The following is a 22,773-nucleotide window of genomic DNA, read 5'->3' as shown; positions in this document are numbered from 1 at the left end:
GTATAAATCACCTTATCGCTGGACCTCTTGCATATTGATGAAAATGTGTTAAACATGTTATTATATTTGACTCCACTGGGCAGTCGGACGTGTATATCAAATAATTGTGTTTGGCAATAACGGGGCACTCAGAATTGAATAAATTACTGCAGTCAGGGCAGGGACTTTCCCTTTACAGGGATCAATCCATCAATCACTTCCTTAAATTTTCACGTAGCCTTTTTTATTTTGGTTTTTTTAGAATTTTCTTTAATATCAGCTCATCAGATTTTGAATATTCATTCTTATAAAACAATATACATAACCACCATCTAAACAATCCAATTCTACCTCGGTTCTGTCCAATTTTATCCGTTCCTGTTTAATCCTGTGAATCGTTGTTGATCCTGCCCAATCTTGTATATTGTCTTGATGTTAATTCTTTAAAAGCGTTTAGTTGACAGCGATTGATCTTGATTTTCGCGGGTACATGGACTTCCGGAAATAACACGGGACGATGTGGCTTCTAACTTCTCTGTCAAATCCAGGTAGAATATCTCTAAAGATAATTACTCTGACGGAATTGTAGGTGTTGTCTTTGCCAGTTTACATGTAATATCCAGTATTTAGTGGAAGTAAAATGTGTGTCATTCAGTAATGTATCGGTAGATCGGCGTATTTCTGCTTGCGTTCCTATAGCTCGAGTTTTCTCTGGCCCTGTCATGTCTGGTGTATACGTATATGAGGTCTTATTCCACCTGATTACATTGGTGGATATTGCGACAGCCTGTCAAAAGTTTCCTGGCGTGTAAACCTCTAATATTATTGGAGTAGTGTAGGGCCAGAACGCACTGCTATATGAAAACGTGGAATTATCCGACACCGTTTGGTGTCGCTAAGAATTTGGTGTAAATACAATAAAATCGGGTGTGACATAACACCTACCTTACATATATGGATAAATGATCATGAGATATTTATTTACCCCAGAACACCCATTTAGTCCCATCTAGATGTTTTATTCCGTCCGTATGGACCCTCGCTTTAATTAGTGACTTTGCAGTAGCTATAGTAACATGGAAGTAAGTGCTATTCATATTTGGAAGCAATTTACTTAAAGTAATCTCAATTTAACTTAAATGGTCAATAATTAAATTTTATCATTTATTTATAAAATCATCTCATTTCGACTTTAATATTTGTAGTTAAATTAATTAAATTGAATTGATTATTGCATGAGTATTTACATTTTTCTAATCCCTAGAGATATACATAACAGGTACGGATAAAAATGTTCTCGGGAGGTACAAGCATCAGGAGAGACCTTGGGAACTCGTTCCCTGAAGCTGCTATGATATAGGCTCCTTAATTCATTAATCAACTGTTTACATTCTATTACATGCTCTTTGTGTGACATTTTCTTGTGTGCTGCTCTAATTTTCAGATGTGCAGCATGTACTCTTGGTGGGAAAGAGTTACATTGTGGGCCGGAAGGACTGTGAAATCCTTGTGGAGAATGACGCTGCCGTCAGTCGTAAACATGCCGAGCTGACAGTAACCCATCCGGAGGTTAATCTGGTAATATTTTAAGATATGAAAATCTTTTCTGTGTATTTAGTGAATGTGAGTTACAAGGGTCTGTTAATGTAGTGAAAGGTTATGAGGTCAACTGCCTGACCATGTGGGTTTTCTCCGGGTACTCGGGTTTCCTCCAACAGCAAAACCCCTCGCACACTTCAATCCGGGCCAAAAAGCATGATTAATATATATTTATATAAATTGTTCATTTGAAAACTTGTTTCGCAATTGTTGTAAAATATATAAAGTTAACATTTACATGAACATTGCTATCTTATATTACTTACACTTACATCTAAGTGTTGCATGGTTTCCTGGTAATCTTATAAAATTATGGGGAAATTTTTGTTTCATTTCAGAGCAAACCTTCATTACTGCCGACCTTGTTCATCAAGGATCTCTCTAAATATGGCACGATGCTCAACTCGAGCAAAGTTCAAGGTCAGACAACGGTCAAGGATGGAGACGAGGTCATGTTTGGTTCACCAAAGTCAGCTTTCATGTGAGTGTCCGGGATGGTCATCTACCTATTTATTACACAGACCTGTTTAAACCAAATTGCATAAAGATGAATAAAAGCGTTCTAAGACTGGATCTGATGCAGTGTTACGGCCCTTTGTTCACAGTGCGGCATTGTCTGTGGCATCAATTATATACAGTTAACTGTACAAAAATTAATTATGTATATGTGTATGAGTACTTTTTGATATATGGCCATATGGACCACACTCATCAACTGAGTTTCAGAGCAAATTATATACAGAGTTGTGGCCCTTTATTTGACACCTAACTTTGGCTGGAGGTGAGGGACTTGTACATGTAGATGAATGTTTCTTGTGTGTTTCTTTTTTTGTTTTTGTTTTTGTTTTTATTTTGTTTTTGAAATGTATTCAGTTAAAATGTCAGGGAATTAGAAATTATGAAATATTGATATTGTCTCAGTCTGAAGATGTGGTGAATGAAAAAGCTTCCTCTAAAATTAAGTAAGCCAGCTTCATCTTTATGATATCAAATGAGTTTTAAGTATCTTGAGTCTTGCATGGGTACTTTAAACTATTTTAGAAACAAGTATCTATGTTATTTTGTCAATTTCCATCATAAAAACATGCAGTACTGACAATAAACCCTTTGGAATCTATTGTCAAATATTTTTTTGACATATTCCATAAATATGATTTATGTGAACTTTTATCAAAAAACATTAAAAACTTAATGCTTAAATTCATATTTACATGTTCAAGGGTATTTAGGTGTCAGTTATCGCAAATTTGAAGCACAACTTATTTACAATGGTTTATTTACTTAATCTTTCTGGTAGAGCTGTGTACGAGCCATTCATAGTTTCCACTTCCTGTCTGAGTCCTTCGTTGAAGAAGCAGGTTCGCCAAGCAGTGATGCGGTTGGGTGGTCACATCATAGCGGACTGGTCACGGCATTGCACTCACCTTGTCATGACTTCCATCAGCGTCACAATAAAGGTACACATCTTCTTTATACTCTCACTTTAATTGTCCTACTTATTAATCGCATGTGAAAAAAAATTAACGATTTATATATTTGTTGAAATGTAAATAGATAGTTTTCAATAGGAAATGAGAGAGATCTGGATTTATCTTGAAAGTCACAGTTGTATGACAGGACATCCATTTGACCCTTGATTCCGAGCAATTTTGGAAGTCAAATAATTATTACTCAGAAATCTGAAGAGTCAAAACATTTTTTCCACAGGGGCTTGGCACGATTTTCCAAATGATAGTCTATATATATATATGTATGATACTATACATATATATATGGACTATCATTTGGAAAATCGTGCCAAGCCCCTGTGATTTTTTCTAATAGACATGTCTCTTCCAACCAAAGAGTTGGATCTCTTGAAGGTCTGCTGGAAGTTCTGGGCTGTTTTTGTTTTTGCGGTCAAAACGGTTAGACCACCTTAGACCGGTGTTGTTCATTTATGAAATGAAGACGGACCTGATGATTTTATATTGTTTTCAGTTGAGCCTTGGCAAAGACTTCCAAGGCCTGTGTTATCATTTGCAAGTTCTTCAAGATATATGTTTGAAATATTGCATTTAAAAATTAAACCAGTTTGTCCTCATAAATGGCCAGGCCCCTGGTATGAATTCAGGACCAATAGACATTGCATGTACATTATTTGCATATCAGATGGTTTATAATGTATACTATTTTGTCTGTTTATTGGTTTTTTCTTTACTTACTCAGTATGATATCATCAATACATTAGGTATTTTACGTATGTATGATAGGTGGTGTGTGCCATGGTGTCCACTAAACCGATTGTCTCCCCTGATTTTTTGGACGCCTATCTGCGATCACTGGAGAACAGTAAAGAACAGCCGAATCCTGAGAGGTAATTTCTATTAAGATATTAACATATATACGTACTGTATTAAGCAGCAAATAAGTCCCTACCCTGTGCTGTTCTTCATCTGTTTCCATTCTTTTTAAGGGTACTTTGGAAAGAGATTATTTCTTCGGGTACAGTGGATGAAAATCTTTTTTTTTTCATTTACCGAAATTAAACTTTTTAGCATTAAAATTTTAGGGCGTGAACTTTTGAGTCCACCCTGCCATCAAAATAAAAAACAAAAAAGGATGAATTCTTTATAACTAGCCTACATCAAAATTAGGATATTGCTCATTGTACGATTAAAAAATCTTTTAATCTTCACGAAAAAAACTCTCCAGATTAAACAATTTGGTTATCAAAGTATTTTGTTATAAAAAAAAAGAGAAAAGATATTTTTTGGGATTTTCCGGATATTAATTTAGTATTGGAATCAATGGTTTTTCCAGAAATTAACACTTCAGCACTTGTGTGCCCTTCATATTGCTATAGATACCTGCACTGCTTGTAAAATATTGTTGCCCTAGCTGCATGTATGTTTGATTGATATCTGTTTTTGGTTGCTATAGTTACCTGCCTACTGTATCAGAATCTCAAGTCGATCCCACTGAAGTTAGTTTCACAAACGATCCTCGTCGCAAGACAATTTTCCAAGGAAAAACATTCATCTTTCTCCAGCAAAAGCAGGTATAGTGTTGAATCATTAAGATTCCATTTCATAGACATTTTACCATAATAAAGAGATTATCAGGGATTTTGTCAGGTGTGTGTAGGTTCCGGCACTTAAGCGTATTCCCAATTGAAAACCAGTTGTGTATTTTCTGAAATTCTGCTCAAATTTCCCCAGTTGAAAAATTCACCACCATGCAAGAGTGATCACAAAGGCTGCTGTACCCTAAATATTACTGTAACCAATAATGCTTTAAATTCTAATCCTGATGGAAATTTGGAATCTAGTTTAGCGCAAATGCTATTTTTACAATACTGAGAAATTGGGATCTTACATGTATATGTGTATTCAGACTACTTACTCAAGACATGTACATTATGACATGTAGATGTTAGACTTGATACTTGAATTCAACTCTTGGTCTTTTAAAAGTACTTATTATAAATACTTCTAATTTTCTAGTTTTAATTTTATTCATAACAGTTAAGAGTGAATTCATTTATCCGATTGTTCCCCATTTTCCTAAAATCTGTGACTATTTTATTTGTATGTATATATCTAACCTATTCATGCAGATATTTTATTTGTATGTATCTAACCTATTCATGCAGACTACTAATTACTCGAGACATGTGCATGGCCTTTATATTCTCCACATGAAAATAATTCCAATTTTGGGCTTTTAAATGTAATCTGAATAAAAACCACAATCATGTATAAAGTCCAATAAAAATATTTATTCTCTCTTTGTATCTGAACTAGAAAATTGTTGAATTTCGATGGGGTGAATGGAAACGACTGTTTTGATTGGCCATGGTCGATATCAAAATTTGTTCTATCATTAGTGGCAATTTAAGTTTAAAAATCAAATTGATCATTTTTGATTAATAAAAGTTTTATTGCATTGCCATTAGTTCCAGAAGATGAGTCTGGCAGTAGAACTGGGGGGTGGGATGCCTTTGTTGATAGAGACCTGCCCCGAGGAACGGGGAGAGGAAGCTGTCCTCACACAAAAAGACACAGTCGTCATGAACTGTGGTCCTGATGGTGGTACGTCAAGCCAGTGGAAAGAATGGTACAAATATGTGGAAAAGACGCTTGCTAGGTGAGTATTAAAACTGGGGAGATTATAGGTTGGCTTTCCCTCCATCTTGTACATATCTACCTAACGCCAAAGTTTGTCAGCGCTCTACCAGCTTCATTTCTTGAGGTATTTTGATCAAACTTCACACAATAATAAAGGACCATAATATCACAGACAAGATTTGAGTTCCGGGGTTTTTGGTCAAGATTGACTTTGACTATTTTTAGCAGGAACCAGTAGAGGAAATGTATTGCTTCATCAATTTATACCCTGTGTGCTAGTTAGAAGTGGAAAATTTAAACTTTAAAAGTGATCAACAATGTCTTTGTTATATTTACAGTGTATCTGCATCATGTAATTACTGGTGTAGAGTTCACTATGATTAAGACTTCAACTTTTGAATTTGTGTTATAATTCAAGTGCAATATTTAAAGATAACGAATTTGACCTAATATGCTCATGTTGGTTTTACAGAAGTGTAAAACAAGTACACTTAATATTAAAATAATAAGGTCACTTTCATCCATGAAAATGTTTTCAACTGAAAGTTGGGTTGACAAAACAAAAATCTTTTTGCTGACCAACTGGCCATGGTTTGGCATTTTCATAAGGCAGCATTTCAGGGAGAAATGTTTAAGATGCAACATTGCCACTGTCACTCTCAGACAGTCTTTTATGTATTAGGAAATGTCTTAATTTCAGGCATAAAAGACACATGAGTCAGGATGCTGAGCTGGGATTGGCTGTGTTACATTGTGATACAGAACAATACTGTAATCCCTGTGTCGACTTTGGTAAGTGTGTAACAGACCCCTGTGTAGACTTTAGTAAGTGTGTAACAGACCCCTGTGTAGACTTTAGTGTGTAACAATCCCCTGTGTAAACTTTAGTAAGTGTGTAACAGACCCCTGTGTAGACTTTGGTAAGTGTGTAACAGACCCCTGTGTAGACTGTGGTAAGTGTGTAACAGACCCCTGTGTAGACTTTAGTAAGTGTGTAACATACCCCTGTGTAGACTTTAGTGTGTAACAGACCCCTGTGTAGACTTTAGTAAGTGTGTAACAGACCCCTGTGTAGACTTAGTGTGTAACAGACCCCTGTGTAGACTTTAGTGTGTAACAGACCCCTGTGTAGACTTTAGTAAGTGTGTAACAGACCCCTGTGTAGACTTTAGTAAGTGTGTAACAGACCCCTGTGTAGACTTTAGTAAGTGTGTTACAGACCCCTGTGTAGACTTAGTAAGTGTGTAACAGACCCCTGTGTAGACTTTAGTAAGTGTGTAACAGACCCCTGTGTAGACTTTAGTGTGTAACAGACCCCTGTGTAGACTGTGGTAAGTGTGTAACAGACCCCTGTGTAGACTTGAGTAAGTGTGTAACAGACTCCTGTGTCGACTTTAGTGTGTAACAGACCCCTGTGTCGACTTGAGTGTGTAACAGACCCCTGTGTAGACTTTGGTAAGTGTGTAACAGACCCCTGTGTCGACTTTAGTGTGTAACAGACCCCTGTGTCGACTTGAGTGTGTAACAGACCCCTGTGTCGACTTTGGTAAGTGTGTAACAGACCCCTGTGTAGACTTTGGTAAGTGTGTAACAGACCCCTGTGTAGACTTTAGTGTGTAACAGACCCCTGTGTAGACTTGAGTAAGTGTGTAACACACCCCGGTGTAGACTTTGGTGTGTAAAACAGACCCCTGTGTAGACTTTAGTGTGTAACAGACCCCTGTATAGAATTTAGTAAGTGTGTAACAGACCCCTGTGTAGACTTGAGTAAGTGTAACAGACCCCTGTGTACTGAGTAAGTGTGTTAACAGACCCCTGTGTAGACTTAAGTGTGTAACAGACCCCTGTGTTGACTTTAAGGGTACAGACCCCTGTGGTAGACTTAGTAAGTGTGTAACAGACCCCTGTGTTAGACTTTAGTGTGTAACAGACCCCTGTGTAGACTTAAGTGTGTAACAGACCCCTGTGTAGACTTTAGTAAGTGTGTAACAGACCCCTGTGTAGACTTTAGTAAGTGTGTAACAGACCCCTATGTAGACTTTAGTAAGTGTGTAACAGACCCCTGTGTAGACTTTAGTGTGTAACAGACCCCTGTGTAGACTTTAGTAAGTGTGTAACAGACCCCTGTGTAGACTTTAGTGTGTAACAGACCCCCGTGTAGACTTTAGTAAGTGTGTAACAGACCCCTGTGTAGACTTGAGTAAGTGTGTAACAGACCCCTGTGTAGACTTTGGTAAGTGTGTAACAGACCCCTGTGTAGACTTTAGTAAGTGTGTAACAGACCCCTGTGTAGACTTTAGTGTGTAACAGACCCCTGTGTAGACTTTAGTGTGTAACAGACCCCTGTGTAGACTTTAGTGAGTGTGTAACCGACCCCTGTGTAGACTTTAGTAAGTGTGTAACAGACCCCTGTGTAGACTTTAGTGTGTAACAGACCCCCGTGTAGACTTTAGTAAGTGTGTAACAGACCCCCGTGTAGACTTTAGTAAGTGTGTAACAGACCCCTGTGTAGACTTGAGTAAGTGTGTAACAGACCCCTGTGTAGACTTTAGTAAGTGTGTAACAGACCCCTGTGTAGACTTTAGTGTGTTACAGACCCCTGTGTAGACTTTAGTGTGTAACAGACCCCTGTGTAGACTTTAGTGTGTAACAGACCCCGTGTAGACTTTAGTAAGTGTGTAACAGACCCCTGTGTAGACTTTAGTAAGTGTGTAACAGACCCCTGTGTAGACTGTGGTAAGTGTGTAACAGACCCCTGTGTAGACTTTAGTGTGTAACAGACCCCTGTGTAGACTTGAGTAAGTGTAACAGACCCCAGTGTAGACTTTAGTAAGTGTGTAACAGACCCCTGTGTAGACTTGAGTAAGTGTGTAACAGACCCCTGTGTAGACTTTAGTAAGTGTGTAACAGACCCCTGTGTAGACTTTAGTGTGTTACAGACCCCTGTGTAGACTTGAGTAAGTGTGTAACAGACCCCAGTGTAGACTTGGTAAGTGTGTAACAGACCCCTGTGTAGACTTTAGTGTGTAACAGACCCCTGTGTAGACTTGAGTAAGTGTGTTACAGACCCCTGTGTAGACTTTAGTGTGTAACAGACCCCTGTGTAGACTTTAGTGTGTAACAGACCCCCGTGTAGACTTTAGTAAGTGTGTAACAGACCCCTGTGTAGACTTTAGTAAGTGTGTAACAGACCCCTGTGTAGACTGTGGTAAGTGTGTAACAGACCCCTGTGTAGACTTTAGTGTGTAACAGACCCCTGTGTAGACTTGAGTAAGTGTAACAGACCCCTGTGTAGAGTTTAGTAAGTGTGTAACAGACCCCTGTGTAGAATTTAGTAAGTGTGTAACAGACCCCTGTGTAGAGTTTAGTAAGTGTGTAACAGACCCCTGTGTAGAATTTAGTAAGTGTGTAACAGACCCCTGTGTAGAATTTAGTAAGTGTGTAACAGACCCCTGTGTAGACTTTGGTAAGTGTGTAACAGACCCCTGTGTAGACATGGTAAGTGTGCAAAAGACCCCTGTTTAATCTTTGGTAAGAAGTTTGTCACAAACCCCCCATGTAGAATTTTGCATGTAATTTGTCACAGACCTGATGTAAACTTTGGTTATCAGTATGTCACAAGTCCCTGTGCTAACTAATACTTAAAATATCCCCAATCTCTGTGCATGCATTGATAAGTTGTGTGTCACAAGTCTCTATGTTAACTTCAGTATTAATTTTGTCACAAGCCCCAGTGTATGTGACAGGTCCCTGTGGTATACACTTTGGTAAGATGTGTATTGCAAGCCCCTTGATCTGATCTTATCATAAGACTTCGATATTTCAATTATTAATGTATTTAGGATGTTTAACAATATAATATGAAAATAATGATAAATACACCCCATAGTTATATCCTTTCCTTTAATTATAAAAGATTACATTATAATATACCTTGGTTTTATATTTTCGGCGTAGCCGTATATTCTTTTGGCCCCATATAATGCGACAGGTGGCGTTACTGGTCAAGATAAAATATGTGATTGGTCAATGTAGTGGTCAATTCAAAATGCAGATATGCAGTTTAAAACGAAACAGAGTTAAGATGGAATGCAAGCTGAATAAGTGAATGTATCTTTTTAAATGACACATTGATAAAATTATATTACTGATTCAAATGCAGTCTTATCACCAGAAATGATTCAAACTGATATCATTTTGTTATCCGTGTTGAAATGCATTAGTGCGTTGATTTATTTCACCAGCAGTTTTACATTATAACCACCAGCATCAAAACTGTGCCATTTATCTTTTTTAAAGATATTTTTGTTCTTAGTAAAGCTGGTTTCTTATGTATCTTTGTTTGACAGCGAGTCAGATGGTGTCCCGACTCCCCAGCCAGTCTCTGTCACAGGCCCCTGTGTTCACTCAGACACAGTAAGTTTATAATGGAATGTATGGTTCATGGATCTCCCTCACAGCTGACAGAAATTGTCATACAGGAGGAAAATCATTCGGGTTTGGTTTGTTTTTGTTTAACGTCCTATTAACAGCCATGGTAATTTAAGGACATGCCAGGTTTTGGAGGTGGATGAAAGCCGGAGAAAAAAACCACCGGCCTACAGTCAGTACCTGGCAACTGCCCCACGTAGGTTTCGGGTGGGGCAGAGAATATATATTAGGATTGTGTATATGAATCTGGCAGAAGTATTTTTACGGATTCTGACCCCTAAGAACAGAAAGAAAATCAAAGCCAAAAGTCTGGAATCTGATCTATTTCCAAAAGAAATGCTAGATAAGTTGTTTTGAATTAAGTTGATCACTGAAGTTGACCAAGATGAAAGGGAAAGAGAATTTACCCAGAACCACAGATGACAACACCCTATCCCCTCCCCCACCACAGCTGAGGTCGTATGGAGGCCATGGGCTGATTTTAATGTTAATCCAAATATGTTAGAACATAAGATGAAATTAGTTTTTATTGTACTCTTGACTTCTAGCCTAGCCATCAAGGGAATAAATCTACCTGGTAAGTTGACATAATTATCTTAATATGTTTCCAAAATGATTCAAATTCAAATTCTATGTGTATATATATCCAGTGAACCTGCCCTAAAGGCTAAAGTTCTCAATGATGTACATCTATATGAGCCTCTTTATAGCCCTTCTAATAAAGATTTTTTTTTATATATTATCTCTAAAATTTGAGAATTTTAGTTCCTTTATCCTACATGAATACTTCATTGATGATCCAATTTACATGCATTTATTGCTTTTCAAAACAGGAGAGTGAAACAAGAGAATACAACTCCACCATCAAGTTCTGTACATCATAAATCTTCGCCTGCTCCACTCAGTGTAAAAGCCAAAGAGTCTCCAAGAACAAGGGTGTCGGGTCAAGGTCACAGAGACACAGCCACAACTTCTAAATCAATAGGTCAAAGTGACACTTCCATGACTTCTGAACCAAAAAGTCAAAGTTCGCTAACAGACAGATTGCATAATTCAATTGAAATAGCAGCGTCACCTTCTCCTAAAAAGAAACCAGTGAAATCAAAATTATCACCAACCAGAAGAAGTCCAAGGTCAAGGTCACCATCTCCAGCTCCTGATAAAGGTGAATCTTTAAATCTCAGGTCAAGGTCACCGGTATCACCAGTTTCCAAAAGGTTAAATCTTCAATCGTCTCCTGTTCGTGAAATTGTGACAGATACCTCAACATCACAGGGACCTTTTGCAAAGAAAGGGGGTAAATGTAGCCCCAAAAGCTCTAAAAACAACACAATGGACATTGTTGTTAAAAAAGAGAAAGCCGTGCAAGAACCAAAGTCTCGACCCGGAAAGAGACAAATTATTGAGGATGATTCAGATGAGGACTACGGTTTTACTAGAAAATCTAAAAGAAAACGCGATGAAGTTCAAAATGAGGATGACCCGTTCGATTGGTCAAGTCGTAAAGGTGTTGTGAAAGAATCAGTAAGTTCCAACAGAGGTTTGAAAAAAGACAGAGATGAAGAAGTCGTCATAATGGACTCCGAATCTGAGACCGAGAGCAACAGAGGTCAAAGGTCAGTGTCAAGTAAAGGTCATGAGGTGAGAGTTTCTGACTCAGATTCAGATTCTGGGACAAAATGGACAGGTAAAGGAAAAAATAGGTCACTCTCGGGTCGTAAAGTTCAGCAGACAAAAGGTATAGTAGAAATAGTTGAGGAATCGCAAAAAACAGGAAAAAAGAAGAGGAAGTTAGACGATTCATCAGATGATGAGGATAAAAGTCAAAGGTCAAGAGTTAAGGTCAAAGAAGAACCTGGAATTAACTCACCTGCGACCTCCTCTAGAGTGCGCCCACACCAGGATGGAGGAACCAGAAGATGAACAGACGGGCAGACAGGAAATGAACACCAAACAGGAGAGGATAACTCCACGCAAACCTATCTCGGACAGAACGTCGGTTCAGGGTGCAGTACATGCCCGAAGCACAGAGGCAAGAGGTAATACTGTCACTATATTAATTTCAGCACTCATATTTTAGCATGTAACTGAATTTAAGCATATTTGCACAATGACGAAATGTCACACTCGTAATTATCATGTAGTAGAAAACAATAAACAGAACTACAGTTAGTACAATCAAGCTAAAGGAAAAAAAATTTCAGCACCAAAAACCACTGAAATAAGAATATCACTAAAATATACATGTATGATATATATATACCTGTTGGTGTATACCTGTTGACAGTCCAATGTATGAATGAATACAATATGTACAGTACGTCTATAATGAATTGTCATTAGTGTATTTATTGACAAATAGTATCTCTGACTACCCTCACTGAATGATGCATGTTATACCCACAATCAGAAAATACACATGCAAATACAACAACATGCCACCTATGAGGAAACTCGCAATTTTAAACCTAAGGAAAAGCTGTTTTTGTCTACATGTACTATGCTCTGATCAAACTAAAAAAAAAGTCATCAGATTTATCGTTTTAACCTTTTAAAAAAAAAATTGTAATTACAAAACTTTTTTTTGTTCCATAAATGACAAATGTCAATTAAAAAACAAAGATAACTTATCTTACCGGTAATTTGTGTTTGACATTTGTCTATTATGGAACATTATTGAAAGATATTTAATTAATAGAAAACTAATTTTTTCACTTAATCTATAAATCATTTCTTTTATTTATGTATAGTAAAAGAGCTTTTCCTATTTGCAGAAGGGGAGAGAAACACCATCTGTTCCAGGATTCCTGTCCACAGTACGTGGACAAGCTGAGGTACAATCCCATGATGATGGGGAATTTATCATTTTCGTCTTCTGAGTTACTTCCCTTGGTTCAAATCTTATTATGTTATATCAATAAGCTTGACGACAAATGGGGTCCCACTATGGAAATCTATACTTGATCTCCTACTCAGATTTAAATACATACAAAGACACCCAAAAATACCCCCAAACACCAAAAGTACCTCAAAACACCCAAAAATACCCTCAAACAACCAAAAGTACCTCAAAACACCCAAAAAATACCCTCAGACACCCAAAAGTACCTCAAAACACCCACAAATACCCTCAGACACCCAAAAGTACCTCAAAACACCCAAAAATACCCCTAGACAACCAAAAGTACAAGTACCTCAAAACACCCCAAAATACCCCCAAACACCAAAAGTACCTCAAAACACCCCAAAATACCCTCAGACACTCAAAAGTACCTCAAAACACCCAAAAATACCCTCAAACAACCAAAAGTACCTCCAAACACTCACAAATACCCTCAGACAATCAAAAGTACCTTAAAACACTCAAAAATACCCTCAGACACCCAAAAATACCTCAAAACACCCAAAAATACCCTCAGACACATAAAAGTACCTCAAAACACCCACAAATACCCTCAGACAATCAAAAGTACCTCAAAACACTCAAAAATACCCTCAGACACCCAAAAGTACAAGTACCTCAAAACACCCACAAATACCCTCAGACAATCAAAAGTACAAGTACCTCAAAACACCCAAAAATACCCTCAGACACCCAAAAGTACCTCAAAACACCCAAAAATACCCTCAAACACTTAAAAGTACATGTTCCTCAAAACACCCCAAAAAAAACCTCAAACACCCAAAAATACCCCCAAACACCAAAAGTACCTGAAAACACCCAAAAATACCCCCAGACACCCAAAAGTACCTCAAAACACCCACAAATACCCTCAAACAACCAAAAGTACAAGTACCTCAAAACACCCAAAAATACCCTCAGACACACAAAAGTACCTCAAAACACCCTCAAACAACCAAAAGTACATGTACCTCAAAACACCCAAAAAACACCTCAAACACCCAAAAATACCCCCAAACATCGAAAAATACCCTCAGACACTCAAAAGTACCTCAAAACACCCAAAAATACCCTCAGACAACCAAAAGTACAAGTACCTCAAAACCCCCAAAAATACCCCCAGACACCCAAAAGTACCTCAAAACACCTACAAATACCCTCAGACACCCAAAAGGACCCCCAAACACCCACAAATACCCTCAGACACCCAAAAGTACCTCAAAACACCCAAAAATACCGTCAGACAACCAAAAGTACAAGTACCTCAAAACACCCAAAAATACACCCAGACACCCAAAAGTACCTCAAAACACCCACAATTACCCTCAGACACCCAAAAGTACCTCAAAACACCCACAAATACCCTCACACACCCAAAAGTACCTCAAAACACCCACAAATACCCTCACACACCCAAAAGTACCTCAAAACACCCACAAATACCCTCACACACCCAAAAGTACCTCAAAACACCCAAAAATACCCCCAGACAACCAAAAGTACAAGTACCTCAAAAACCAAAAAATACCCTCAAACAACCAAAAGTACCTCAAAACACCCACAAATACCCTCACACACCCAAAAGTACCTCAAAACACCCAAAAATACCCCTAGACACCCAAAAGTACCTCAAAACACCCAAAAATACCCCCAGACACCCAAAAGTACCTCAAAACACCCCAAAATACCCTCAAACACCTAAAAGTACCTCAAAACACCCAAAAATACCCTCAAACAACCAAAAGTACCTCAAAACACACACAAATACCCTCAAACAACCAAAAGTACATGTTCCTCAAAACACCCCAAAAAAACCTCAAACACCCAAAAATACCCCCAAACACCAAAAGTACCTCAAAACACCCAAAAATACCCCAAGACACCCAAAAGGTACCTCAAAACACCCACAAATATCCTCAAACAACTAAAAGTACAAGTACCTCAAAACACCCAAAAATACCCTCAGACAAACAAAAGTACCTCAAAGCACCCTCAAACAACCAAAAGTACATGTACCTCAAAGCACCCTCAAACAACCAAAAGTACATGTACCTCAAAACTCCCTAAAACAACCAAAAGTACCTCAAAACACCAACAAATACCCTCAAACACTTAAAAGTACATGTACCTCAAAACACCCAAAAATACCCCCAGACAACCAAAAGTACCTCAAAACACCCAAAAATACCCTCAGACACATAAATGTACCTCAAAACACCCACAAATACCCTCAGACAATCAAAAGTACCTTAAAACACTCAAAAATACCCTCAGACACCCAAACGTACCTCAAAACACCCAAAAATACCCTCAGACACATAAAAGTACCTCAAAACACCCACAAATACCCTCAGACAATCAAAAGTACCTCAAAACACTCAAAAATACCCTCAGACACCCAAAAGTACAAGTACCTCAAAACACCCACAAATACCCTCAGACAATCAAAAGTACAAGTACCTCAAAACACCCAAAAATACCCCCAGACACCCAAAAGTACCTCAAAACACCCAAAAATACCCTCAAACACTTAAAAGTACATGTACCTCAAAACACCCAAAAATACCCTCAGACAACCAAAAGTACCTCAAAACACCCAAAAATACCCTCAGACACCCAAAAGTACAAGTACCTCAAAACACCCACAAATACCCTCAAACAACCAAAAGTACCTCAAAACAACCAAAAATACCCTCAAACACATAAAAGTACCTCAAAACACCCACAAATACCCTCAGACAACCAAAAGTACATGTACCTCCAAACACCCAAAAAGAAACCTCAAACAACCAAAAGTACCTCAAAACACCCACAAATACCCTCAAACACCTAAAAGTACCTCAAAACACCCACAAATACCCCCAAACACCTAAAAGTACCTCAAACACCCAAAAATACCCTCAAACACCCAAAAGTACCTCAAAACACCCAAAAATACCCTCAAACAACCAAAAGTACCTCAAAACACCCAAAATACACCCAGAACATGCCTAAACTAGACTAGAGCACGTAGAAAGACTATAGAAATCGTTTTTCAAATTGTCAAGTATACATAACCTAAGGAGGGATGGGGTATATATAGTCTCAAATTGTTGGTGAGCCCACAGGAACAGGGAAATCAAATATTTTCTCAAAATTACACTTCCAAATTAATAAAAAAAAAAAAAAACATCCATTTGATTTAATTTCCTCACACAATCATGTGGAGCATTGTTTCTTTTTTAAAATCTGGCTGAAAATCAGTATATTGGGGCATTGTTTCATAAATTTAAACATACTGTATCAATAACAGTTTGAAAACCTCCTGTTGATTTTAGATTAGAAATACATGTATTAGTTACCTGTGATAACAATATAGAACAGGTTTTCTTATTTGTAAATTATTTCAGTATTGGGATGAAAATGTCATTTTTGTTATGTCGGACGATTAGTAAGTGGTTCAGGGCATGGTTTCTGATGTATTAACCATATTTGCAGGAAGAAGATAATTACCATGGAAACTATGTGAAGGAGGAGGGGGTCCCTACTGACCTAGTCCAGACCGTTTTTGTTGACCTTGTGACCCGACGACCTTCACAACCTCAAAACTCTCCTGGAAGGTCAGAAAGGGACGTTCCTGCAGGATATTCGCGATGGAAGGGCTGTATTGTCAAAAACTTCAAGAAATTCAAGAAGGTATTAAGAAAGGATGAACATTTACCAACCATATAAAAATTATATATATATATGTTAAAATTATATACTATTTTCACATTCAGTGGAAAAGAAAGGAGCTATTTTGTTCTGATTTATGTATGTTTCTCCTATTTCTTGAAAACTTTGCCTTGATAGAATTCTTCAAGTATTAATTACATCTTCATAAAGTTTTCGTCATGGAAGCATCTAGCACAACAAAGTACATTGTGTCCTCAAAAGGTCACTTTTGCCTTTACTTCAAGGTCAAAGGTCAAATCAGTTATTGATTTTGTCATGGAAGCATCTAACACAACAGATGTACATCGTGTCCTCAAAAAGTCATTACTTTGGCCTTTACTTCGAGGTCAAAGGTCAAATTAGTTATTGATTTTGTCATGGAAACACCTAACACAACATATATACATCGTGTCCTCAAAAGGTCACTACTTTGGCCTTAACTTTAAGGTCAAAGGTCAAATTGGTTATTGGTTGAGACGACACGCAATTATCATAAAATCATTGAAATATCCTTTGGTAGCAGACGGTAACTGTTTGTTTTTCATTGTAGGCTGGTGTTGCTGGCCTAGACAGACTTCCAAGTATCATTGGTGGCAGTGATCTGGTTCCACACGTAATATCTCAGCGCCGTGAACTTGACGAGTGGTTCAAGGAAGCTCAGCAGGTGGGTTTAACATAAGGGCCGCAAGCGGGAGCACATCTTCACTAACCAAGGCTTCTGATTACGTTACACTCCACAAACCCGTTCCAATCAAATCCTGTTTTGCATTCAGACTTGGTTTCGCAGTAAACACAAATTGCGGCACCCAGTACAGAGCTACATTGTCGACTATGTCATGTCATTTTACCTAAATACAGAGACGTACAATCTTTTCGGAAACATTCACAGTGTTTGATCAATTGGTAGAAGTCACTGATCACATATCTCATCAAAATGACACAAGCCTCCATGTGTCTGTAAACATCACCGATAAAGTACATCGGTAAAGCTCGTTTTGATTGGTCGAACATTTGATGCATAAAGGGATGTAATTTCGAATTGAGGGCTACAACTGAACTAAATCTGCCAAGGGTTTGTGAAGTGTAACATAATCAGAAGCCTTGGCTAGCGAAGATGGCGGGAACATGATACGACTGTCACTGGAACAGCTACCACAGGAAAATGTAGTGTAAAACCCCTAATATATGTTGAACATAATTGCTTCTTGTTGTAGTGAACCAAATCTTAGAGCAATTGAATGGAAAATAGAAAATTCTTGCATTTTCTACACAATATTTGGCAATAAAAGGGACGTAACTCTGGTAAGAATTATCACGTGATTCTATAACACAACCTTGTTTGAGCTATTGTGTCAAGTTTGTAGCAAGTTTCATAAGATTAAAAAATCCATTGTTAAATAAAGGCCAGAAAATAACGGCTAGAGAGTGCTAACAAGGAAGAGTTAATGGACGGTCAAGCGGACAGAGGGACGTACAGACAGCGAAGGGTACCATTATACGACCTGTCATTGACAGCTGTATAAAAAAGGCTTGTCAAGAAAAATGTCTGGGGTGGAATTTTCACAGCAGGGTTTACTTTGAGTTACTGAGAGCAATAGGTTTATGTTGTATCCATCTTTCCTTTTACTCTTCCTCAATTCATCTAGATCAGTCTTTCTATCCTGCACCCCACTGATCACAGGAACTTCATTCTATTCTTGGGAGTGTACTATATATGTACATAGGGCATGGGTCGACATGGGTGTTGTACTGAAATAGCCTAGACATTATCAGTAGTGGTGTGACGATTCACCGATGCATGGCTGTATTGGATCGCAGAGTGGTGCATCGATGCATCGTCTATCCTTGATTTATATCGAGATACTTGAAAATTTGTAGTTATCTCCCTTGACCAACGTTAGCATACTGTGTGTGTATTAACAACATGGCTGACAAGGCTGTTCCAGCAGGGTATAAAGCTGCTGTTGGAGTAAATTCAATTCCAAATTACCTAAATTCAAAAACGTTTTGCGGGAAACGGACAAAACTTATGTTTTGTTTTTTGGGTTTTTTTTGTAATAAATATAGACAAAGACTCCAATATTCCAGAAATACTACAAACAAAACATGACTACTGTGTGATGGAATACTATAGCTATCTGATAGGTCATCAGCTTCTCATATATCGTGATACGTATCGTATCGCTACCCACCTTGTGATACACAGCTCTAATAATCAAATTATGTACTCCATATGTTCTAGATATTTGGTGGCACATGATTTTGAAATATAAATACAATATATATATCGACTACATTCATCTGATACTCTTTTGTTGGGAACAAAAAGTATTAAATAATAGAAATATTAAGACTTAGTCTCAACAGACTAGTAAATATTACGCTACTTAAAAAAGCATTATTTGGGACGTCATCAAGTTGTCCTTTCAAAAATAAACTTTCCTTTGGAGTAGCAATAGCTGTGAGAGCGAGAGCGCTAGAGAAAGTTTGTCGTTAAGTTTTGTTTTTATTTTTTATATACCCAACTCGACATGGACACAAACTTTTTTCTCGCTATATATATACATTTATTCAATAGACATGCACAAGTACACATTTACTGATTTCTTTAGACTAGTGTTTAATTTGTTTCTGTTTTGATACAGGCGGAGAGTCAACAATCGGAGGCCAATAGACGTGCACAGGAACTCTTTGAGTAAGTAAAAAATTTTTTTAATTTTGTCGGGGTTTTGAAAAATATTCAGTATTACAGGGAATTTGGATTGTGTCTGTATTCGTGTATTTGTATACATACGAAATATTTAATAAATTTGTATATCATTTTAAATTGAAGGCTTAATTTTCTACTTCTTTTTTTCAGATGGGAACCTCGATCTCATTCTAGTAACCGATCTCGTTGATAAGATACTTGTCCAGTCATGTATCTGGTCAGAACTTAACCAGATACATTTGTGAACATCGTGATTTACTCACGCTGGTAGCTGATCAAATCATAGCCTAATGGATTAAAAGTCGCATACTACAACTTTCCATTGTGATACAAGCATTAAAAATATGTTTTCAGATGTGCTGTGATGGCTACCAGTGATATAAGGATACGCTTGGTTATTGATGTATAACAACTGGTCAACATTTGTGAATTAGCCCTGTTTGACAGAATAGAGTTACGAAATCAGATTTCTAGATTTTTTTAAGTGAATCACTTGTTTATCATCGATAATTAAATTTGCGTTTGATTTCATGAAGTTGTTTTTCCTCAGTTCATTGCATTATTGAACAAGCTAAAGATAAAATATCACTGAAAATATGATTATCAATTTATATAAAACTATATATGGTCTGCATTAATTTTTTTTTAAATAAATTGCAAACACTTTAATATATAGTTTCAAGTTATGTATATGAAGGGAGACAATCCAGTCGTTTTAAGAGACCTGGGGGCCCAGTTGTTCAAAAGGTGATTTAGCTAATCACAGTTTAACAAATTGAGTCAAATCTGCTCTGACGGCCACCTCCGTTAAGCGGCCAGTCTGTGGTCCACCCGATGGAAAACACTATACAATTAACCTTAAATAAGCGGTCACCTGTCTAACGCGGCCAACGGCCACAAAAACTCTGCTCTGAGTCGTTGTATCGTCGTGTATTAAGAGGCCATTTTGTCCGGAAGTAGACATCTGTGATGATCACATGACAAGATATTTTTATCAAATTCATCAAAACTTTTATCTTTGTTGGTTTTGATTTCAAAATACACTATACATGGTACATTGTTATCAATATCAGTAAGTGCATCATAATATCAATTTAATAATCTGCTGAAAAAGAATTGGGAAACAGGCCGTTTTTTGCCAACATGGTTTAAGCAGCCACTATCTGTCGGTCCCTTGAGTGGCCCCTTAATACAGGTTTGACTGTAATTCGAAAATCAAGATAAAATCATTTCTGATAAAAGTAACTAGACAAAATTTCCTGAGACAATAACACTGGTCAGTCTCTTCCTACCTGTCTGCTTCCAGGAATACTCACTCAGGATTTGATGTAAGGGAGAAATGAGATTTCCACTAATCATCTGGGTCCAGTTATTCAAAAGGTGATAAGGCTATTTCTGGTAGATCTAACTTGAGAAAACTTTATGAAATTCTGTAATTTATAATTCTCTTCCAATTGGCATAATTTAAAGTAAGGAAATATCTTAGGTTTTTCAACAAATGAGAAATGAAATTTCCACTTATTAAGTGATTAACTTAAAGCTAATCACCTTTTGAACAACTGGGCCCTGATCTAGCTACGACCTTGACCAAGTGGACCCTGGTCATATGTTGATGTTAAAATTGTCTTTCAAGCAAAAACACTGTAAAATTTTAGTCAGGTCATTAGCTTTCCTAATGGCATAAAGTATTTTCTTACTAAACAAATGAACAAGCTTTGAGCAGTGTCTTGGTGTTATGGTTTTTATAACAACATCGCTGAAAACTGGGCCATAAGAGGATGTGTTACCAAGAAAGGAGATTTAAAACAAAGCGAAAAAGACACAAGAAAGACCTGATCTTTACCCTAACCACAGTTATGTGGGCAGTGGGATCAAATTTGTTTTCTTAATAGAAGATAAAACTCCAGATTCTGTGGGGGTCATATCTTTTAGTGTAATTCTGCAACCAACCTGCAGAGGGGTACAGTGTGCCTTATTCATGGTGTCTAAAGTTCGCAAAACAAAAAATAACATCTGGGAAATGATTTCTGACCTTCACAAGGCTTCCACCTCCAGTTACCTCTTACAAGCACATCATGAAGACATATTTCCCTTCCTCTTGTTTGAAGACACCACTATTATTAAGTATTGTTAAAAAGTTCAAACACAACGAAGCCAAACAAGAGCTTCAAAGTGTATAACCTGGGACCTCTAATCAGACATTAGTTAAAAAACATCATAAACAGTCATCAGTAGCTACCGTATTACGCCCACTTCTGAGCCCAATTGTTCAAAAGGCTTATCACATTTTTAGCCCACCATCATCAGATGGTGGGCTATTCAAATCGCCCTGCGTCCGTGGTCCGTGGTCCGTAAGTCCGTCCCTCCGTCCGTCCGTAAACAATTCTTGTTATCGCTATTTCTCAGAAAGTACTGAAGCGTAGGTTCCCCTTGGTGCCTAGTTATGCATATTGCGTTTTGAGACCAATCGGAAAACAACATGGCCGACAGGCAGCCATCTTGGATTTTGACAATTGAAGTTTGTTATCGCTATTTCTGAGAAAGAACTGAAGGGATCTTTCTCAAATTTCATATGAAGGTTCCCCTTGGTGCCTAGTTATGCATATTGCGTTTTGAGACCAATCAGAAAACAACATGGCCGACAGGCAGCCATCTTGGATTTTGACAATTGAAGTTTGTTATCGCTATTTCTGAGAAAGTACTGAAGGGATCTTTCTCAAATTTCATATGAAGGTTCCCCTTGGTGCCTAGTTATGCATATTGCGTTTTGAGACCAATCAGAAAACAACATGGCCGACAGGCAGCCATCTTGGATTTTGACAATTGAAGTTTGTTATCGCTATTTCTGAGAAAGTACTGGAGGGAACTTACTCAAATTTCATTTGAAGGTTCCCCTAGGTGCCTAGTTATGCATATTTTGATTTGAGACCAATCTGAAAACAACATGGCCGACAGGCAGCCATCTTGGATTTTGACAATTGAAGTTTGTTATCTCTATTTCTCAAAGTATACTGAATGGATCTTTCTCAAATTTCATATGTAGGTTCCCCTTGGTCCCTTGTATTGCATTTTTGGACCAGTTTGTCCTGAAAACAACCTGGCAAACAAACAGCCATTATCGTTAAATCTCAAATTTCTTATATAGCTAGGATTCCCTTGTTTGAAAAGTACTGGAGGGATGTCTCAATTTGCACAGATTAGTAAAATGAAGGGAAAAGTAGAGAAAAGATCAATCTGACATGGAACCTATGAAGATCATTCAATGGTGGGCGCCAAGATCCCTCTGGGATCTCTTGTTTAACAACTTTTCAAATCCTGATATCATATATTCTGGTAGAACTAACTTGACA

The 22,773-nt window shown here is 37.6% G+C and overlaps 2 protein-coding genes across 2 annotated transcripts; both read left to right on the top strand.

Annotated features, from left to right (window-relative positions):
- The first annotated feature begins 446 nt into the window (after positions 1 to 446).
- LOC117332819 (nibrin-like) lies at positions 447 to 16,693 on the top strand. The gene is made up of 12 exons (XM_033891865.1): positions 447 to 527; positions 1,424 to 1,557; positions 1,917 to 2,059; positions 2,876 to 3,035; positions 3,831 to 3,934; positions 4,501 to 4,618; positions 5,516 to 5,706; positions 6,388 to 6,479; positions 10,037 to 10,103; positions 10,952 to 12,157; positions 12,893 to 12,952; positions 16,498 to 16,693. Exons 1-10 carry the CDS (start codon positions 497 to 499, stop codon positions 12,039 to 12,041), a joined length of 2,130 nt encoding a protein of 709 aa, XP_033747756.1. The 5' UTR covers positions 447 to 496; the 3' UTR covers positions 12,042 to 12,157; positions 12,893 to 12,952; positions 16,498 to 16,693.
- On the top strand, positions 13,764 to 19,613 carry LOC117332953 (36.4 kDa proline-rich protein-like). The gene is made up of 5 exons (XM_033892040.1): positions 13,764 to 14,804; positions 16,498 to 16,695; positions 17,264 to 17,377; positions 19,359 to 19,408; positions 19,574 to 19,613. Exons 1-5 carry the CDS (start codon positions 13,764 to 13,766, stop codon positions 19,611 to 19,613), a joined length of 1,443 nt encoding a protein of 480 aa, XP_033747931.1.
- The last annotated feature ends 3,160 nt before the right edge of the window (positions 19,614 to 22,773 follow it).

Source organism: Pecten maximus, chromosome 8, assembly GCF_902652985.1.
Source record: "Pecten maximus chromosome 8, xPecMax1.1, whole genome shotgun sequence".
In the NCBI taxonomy this organism is placed as follows: domain Eukaryota; kingdom Metazoa; phylum Mollusca; class Bivalvia; order Pectinida; family Pectinidae; genus Pecten; species Pecten maximus.
This window is presented reverse-complemented; position numbering and strand designations above follow the sequence as displayed.